Source organism: Medicago sativa, chromosome 3, assembly GCF_051527215.1.
Source record: "Medicago sativa cultivar Bolivia chromosome 3, Bolivia_mono, whole genome shotgun sequence".
Lineage (NCBI taxonomy): Eukaryota > Viridiplantae > Streptophyta > Magnoliopsida > Fabales > Fabaceae > Medicago > Medicago sativa.
This window is the reverse complement of record NC_140751.1, coordinates 96990565-96996995: the sequence shown is the minus strand read 5'-3', so window position 1 is coordinate 96996995 and position 6431 is coordinate 96990565. Positions and strand designations below refer to the sequence as shown.

General features: G+C 33.4%; 1 protein-coding gene across 11 annotated transcripts; it reads right to left on the bottom strand.

Moving 5' to 3' along the window:
* Positions 1-4521, bottom strand: LOC146942518 (uncharacterized). Of its 11 annotated transcripts, none has more exons than XR_015032750.1 (6): positions 4363-4521; positions 3367-3799; positions 2488-3161; positions 1761-1814; positions 1529-1600; positions 1-607 (listed from the first exon to the last, which is right to left on the bottom strand). XR_015032750.1 is itself a non-coding variant. In XM_085756519.1 (5 exons), the coding sequence occupies exons 2-5, from the start codon at positions 3763-3765 to the stop codon at positions 1594-1596; spliced, it is 1134 nt and encodes a 377-aa protein (XP_085612645.1). In that variant the 5' UTR covers positions 3766-3799; positions 4363-4521; the 3' UTR covers positions 1-1593. The 11 variants fall into 11 exon arrangements, 8 of the variants coding, with proteins under 8 accessions (XP_085612645.1, XP_085612648.1, XP_085612650.1 ...); XR_015032751.1 differs by having other exon boundaries at positions 2508-3161; XR_015032749.1 differs by having other exon boundaries at positions 1-277; positions 548-1814.
* Between the last annotated feature and the right edge of the window lie 1910 nt (positions 4522-6431).

Genomic DNA, 6431 nt, shown 5'->3' with positions numbered 1-6431 from the left:
TTTGAAACAATAATATAATTTATATTGCATATAAAAAAATTATATTTTTTTAATAATAGATACATATGTGCACATGCAACTTCTTAGCTAGTTAAAGAAAAATATGAAACACACCTAACATAAACATAGTTGCAAATTATATCAAAAAACAATAAAATAATTCTAAATTACAAAATATTGGAAAGATAAAACAACCAATAACGAACACTTCGACAGCGAACCGTGACTGGCGACACACTTGACAAGCCAACCAAGCATGAACAAACTCCCTGTAAATCTGCATCAAATTCGTAACATACAGTTTGGAGTTGATTGGCAAACCCCCCAAGTAGCAACTTAGACAAACGCATACATTGTTGGTTGTGCTATAACAGCTACACCCTAAAACGATTAAACACAACTACAAAGAAACTCATATTCAACTAAGATGACAATGAACTTGAATAGACAACATTAGCTGTAAAGGAAACTTGAAACGAACAAAATAAAAGGTAACGGAAGAGTTATTGAACTGCAACATGTACATAAAGTTGGTTGTTCAAATCACCTTCTGAAATACTTTGTTTCCGCATGCCTTCCGATAACGAAGTCAAAGCTTGATTAGCTCCGCAGTAATCCGATAACGCATCATACTTATTTGTTGTTATCATCTTAACAAATAATTTCTTTCCACGAGCATTTTGATACTAGAGTCAAAACTTGATTATCTCATCGATGATCACAGTAGAATAATCAGAAACAAAGTCAACATCCAGAATGGCCAAAATGAACTTCATAATATCTTTTGAAAAAATGCATAGCTAATTAAGCTTTCGAATTGCCAAGATGAGGTTGTACATCAATATCAAGGCTATATGTTAGCATTACAAAAAATTGACAGTTAAAAAGCATGTATCTGTTATGGTAAGTTGCAAGATTAGCAAAATGTATCAGCCCAATTAATTCGAAATCAGTAGATGTACCCAGAAACTCTAACACCCTATAAACAACAAAATCTATTAGATACAAAATCAATAAAATGAATCTATCCTGGACGAGATCAATATTAAAACTATGCTCTATCTATCTCAAAGCAGTCAATTCATGTTCAAAGTGTTTTTCATGAAGAAGAAAAAAATACACACACAATAAAGGCAATGAGTATTTAAATCAAGATATAATGGCACACTGTGAATGTGTGACATTGAATACTAAAGGAAAGTCGGTGGGGGTTGAAGGTGCTCGGAACAAACCCAAAAGAAGAGTGGAGGGCACAACAAAAACGGCCATAAAACCTTAACAAATCTTTGCGGATCGTGGAGAACAAAGGCAAAGTGAGGGTAAGTAGAGTACATGTTGTACCAAGGACAAGGCTCCGCCGAATAATAGGGAGACCATGTGTCCAGACATAGCAACACCCTAATATTAACACCTTGTAACACTATGGCATAACTTGCTTTTCAACTATGGGGATAGAGTATTCAAGTCTCGTGCAGACAGTCCACGCAAGGCATGCAAACAAATAAATACATAAATAAAATAGACTACCATTTTGCGAATAATGCTTCAGAAGATCATCCATACAAGGGCTGTGCCTGCAGCTTTTAAGCAAGTTCATGTTCTGGCACATGACATGGCAAGTGTGAGCTCTAAGCACACCTCAGATATACAATATATTTGGAAAGCACATAAACAAGCATAAGAGGTCAGAATTTTCTTATCTCTGAGATTATTATTGGTAAATGTCACCAATTATTTTGCAGAGAGAAAACGAGGCAAACCTAGCATCATATTTAGCCATTGGAAGCAAGGCATGCAAGCCTCCGACACTGGCCCTGAAAATGATTTTTGATTCATCAATAAAAATCAATAATCAAATGGTGGAAAAATTTCATACTATAAAATAGACAGCAAATAAAATTCGTTGAAATAATATTAAACAGTATTTTAGATTGATGTGTACTGTAATAACCATAATACATGACGGTGTTCATCATTGTTTGGCAATTAAATGATATACATAGCATCAGAAAGCAACTGAATAAACAATCGGATGAATTTCTCATAGCACTTTTAAGGTATGGAAGCTCACAACTTATAATATTGTAAAGAAAAAAAAAAGGACAACAAATAAGATCCAAAAAAGGATATATAAGATAAAAGTGTTGTAGCTTGATAATTGATATGTACATATTGAGTGTGGTGTCATAATTTCTAGAACAGAATGAATAGGAGAAAATGATGGATCAGAAAAATGTTATCTTGTTCAGAACCTAATAATGATGTACATGGGTTATCAAAAATGAAAAATTGTATAGAAATCTCCCCCAAGTAAACATTTAAAAATTGCGACTAGATGAAACTAAGTTCTTTATCCCCATCAAATGTTCATCATTTGAGATATTTAGTGAAATACGAAGATTAGTCAATAATTCTTCTTTTTCCCAACTTAAAGGACCAGAAGCATACATTGCGCCTAAGGTACGGTGATATGCAATCAATTCTAACCTATGGATTCTTTCTACTACAACCTGTTTTGGAAAAAAGGTGCACCCTTCGTCCACATCTTCAGCATCTATAGATTCTGCATGATCACTGCAAAAGGTATCTTCGTCACTTCGGCAAGGACCTGCTAACATATCACCATAAAATCCACCCACATCTTTAACATCTAGAGATTCTGCATCACTGCGAAGGGAAACGTCATCTTGGCAAGGACCTGCTAATGTATCACCAAAAAATTCATTTGCGCTACCACTTATTACACTACAGCTGCCAACTGAACTCATATTACTACAAGAAAAAGCTGGTTCTTGAATGGTTTCAGGAAAGTGTGTTTTAATATTACAAGGTTTCTCCTTCCTCGTTTCATTAGTGAAGGAATAATGCATATATTTTTCACCCATAGTATTCTGTGGGTAAGCAATAGCATCTACCTTTTCCAGCAATGGAGCAGTGGACACTGCTTTGAATCTTCTAGACTCGCCCATAATCACAACAGCGCTCCTCTTTCTAGGATAATCCCCAACATGAGAGGACACACTTTTCAATGTTGAAGGTAGACAGCTAGCATCCAATCCAGGTGAACAAACATTCTTAGCTTGCTGAACTTCGGGCATCGTCTTATAGTTGTTTGAAATCAAATTCCGGCTAAACTTCACGACTCTAGACTTTGCTGGTCCCTGGATCAAACACAAGCAAATGTAATAAGGAAAAGACACAGCAAAATTTTCAAATTAACAGTAGAAAAAAAAAATCATCTCAATTCCCAAGTAACAATGATACTAACTTGATGCATAAAACAATAAGATATATTATACCACTAAAAAACTGCTAGTTTGGATTAAATATTTGGAATACATTCTTTTTATAAGCAATAAAAATTACCTTGGGACTTATGATCCATTGACCATTTTGCCATGATTGGCATATCCTCGTGAGAATTTTGTGGACCTTCAGCTCCATGCAAGATCCATGCACCCTTACCAAGTAGAACTCTTCAGTCATGTCCGTCAATACAGTAGCTTCTTTCCAACAGCCAGCATCCCAAACCTCCACGGTATCATTACATTCCCAACTCCCAATATTTTCAATAGCAGGGGGGCATGGTCTGATGAACTTCCTTGGAACTCTGTTTGAAAGAGGCTTTGCGGTCACGCTAGGATAGTCGTATTCAACGATGTAAGAGTGCCCATTACCAGAAATAATACGGGCACCATGCCATTCGACTCCATGTTCCTGGGTATTGACAAGGATCTCCACTTTACTTCCTTTTACTAATCTCATGGTTACTAGTTACTACTTCAATTAAAACTCAAACCTGTTGCATGGCAAACACAAAACTTATAATTATTAACGGTTAAACAAAACTTTCAATGACATTGTCAGCGATTAAAAAACAATCATATCTTGTCAAAAAATGAGTATTAATGAAAACCTATGAAGTATGATGAAGCACCAACACAACGGACAGATGCTGATCATGACATTAACACCGACACCGATGGAAATTAGAGAAAATGAAATAATTGAGTGTAATCACAGGTGTCGTCTGTGTAGTATCCACATCGGACACAGAACATGTCTTCAATTCGGTCCAGTGGAGCAAAAAACACGATGGCGATGGCAACACAGATCAAAAAGAACACACAAAACAATTACACACTTAAGCACAGTTTATCAGATATCATATTAAAGCTTATGCTATAATAACAAGCACAACAACAATGATGATTAGAAATTCAAAATCGCTACATTAAGAATAGGAAAATGAATCAAAATTTAACGGACAATGAAGAGAGGGAAAGAACAAAATTAAAATTCACAAAGGTAGATAGAATGAGTAAAATCAAATAAAGTTGGAAGAAGATTGATGCTGCTGACCTTTTCCGACGATTGCCGGTTTGATTAAGCCTAAACTCTTCGGATCAGTCGCTTCGCGGAGGGTATTTTCCAGATGAACGAGAATTGAATCAAAAAGCAAATTAAGATTTAGGGTTACCTAAATTCAAAGATGGAAGATATAACAGAATGTGCTTGCTTCAAGGGGAAATCAATATTCTGTCTCTATATAGCTTTTGAGGGAATATTCTAAAAAATAGTTAGATATTATAATATTCTCAATTGTTGATGTCATGATGTAACCAAAAAAGGAAAATTGTTGATGTCATCTGACATCTTTGTAGCGTAGATAGTTTTATAAACTCCCTGAATTTTAAAGTTAACATGGCCGTAATAAAATAAAAACGTATTTTTTTTAAAAGAATAATGTTTTATTTAAAAATTTTAAAAGATAAATACAATGTCGTATATATGCGATACATTCAAAGGTGAAAATCACTACCGTATACATGAGGAACCTCAAACCATCCTCCCAAAAAAACATCCACCTAACACCAAAAGCAAGATGACTCAATTCTAATAGGCCTAAAACAACAGAAGAGAAAAAAGAAATCAAATCAGGGAAGAAGAAAAGGAAAGTCCGATGGAGTGATGATGATGGAACGCGTGGTATCAGAGAGAAAGAGAATAAGATTTTTTTTTTAAATGAGGTAGCACTTAGTAGTACTACTGAGCTATAATTTTTTTTAGGCCCGATTTCATTGAGCTCCTTACACACCCCAAGGTCCGGCCCTGACATAGGACATACCAAGAGTTAATAGATTTTGGTCGTAAAATAAAGGAATGATCACAAATTAGTTCTTCCAATAAACTTAGAAATTAAAAAAAAGAAGTGTGGTATAATAAAAATTTGTATGTGTAGTTTGTTAAGATGTTTGTGCTATATAGAAAAAAATATTTAAATAAAAAATAATAATTGTCAAGATGTTGATGGCAGGTGTGCATAATAAACATAAACAAAAATTAAATAAATTCTCAAAAAAAATACATTGATCTAAATTATGTAAAAATTAAAATAGACATTAATTACCCATACTGAAAAATATTAAATATTGATAAAAAAATACATTAATTGGAAAAACACTGCTTTTGGTTTTGTCTTTGTAATTGTTATCTTTGTAATATTTTAGTCCTAACAATCCTTATGCTATTATTGTGTGTGTTTACTATATTATCTTTGTTGGTCTTTTTTCAAATAAGAAAATATCGGTGACAGTTTTACACATGTAAGTAAAAGAATCAAGATCAAGTTGTTTGTTCAGCCATAATAATTTCTAAATGTTGTGATTTATATTACTATTACTATGCGTGAGTATGAATTGAGTTTATGTTTAGTTAATGTTCAAATGAATATAAGAGATTAGGGTGTGTTTGATGGTCAGGATAGGGAGACAGGATATGATACATTAATCATATCCTGCTTAAATCTAATTTTTGATGCACCAAAGGGATAGGATAAAATAAACCATTTTCCTATCCTATCCTGACTTTCCTTTGTAATTTCTATCCTGAGTATAGGCTGGGTTAGAAATTATCCTGATGGGATTAGAAGATCATTCCTTATTTATTATCCTGATATTCTGCCATTTTTAAAATATTGTCATTTTTAAAATAATGATAGCATGTATTTTCTATTATAATTAATAACATTCCATTTTTATAATATTTAATTAATTTTGAGAGCAATTTTTTCATTTAATTATAATGATATCATGTTTGTTATCATGTGCGCATCAAACACATGATAGGATTAATGTTTATCATGTCCTTATCATATCATATCTCTATCCAACTTTATATCATATCCTGCCTCTATCTTATCCTGACCATCAAACGAGTCCTAAGGTTATGCATAAGAAGTAGAAACTACGTGAGGTTTAGTAGGAATCCACTTGGACAAGTAGGTCTTGTGTCAAATTTTTTTCCCTTCGGTTGGATAGGTAAAGGCTTATCTGGACTCAAGCTTGGACTCTTCAATAGTATATGTCAAGATTAATTTTAAAGATCCTGTTTATATCAACATGATTTTATTTTTTTTATGTATATATTGA

Bases quoted from the DNA above. Each gene is read 5' to 3' on its own strand.
- LOC146942518 (XM_085756517.1), bottom strand. From the start codon at position 3,765: ATGAGATTAGTAAAAGGAAGTAAAGTGGAGATCCTTGTCAATACCCAG. The intron at 3,162-3,366 runs GTAATTTTTATT...TGTTTGATCCAG, and splicing joins AATGGATCATAAGTCCCAAG to GGACCAGCAAAGTCTAGAGT.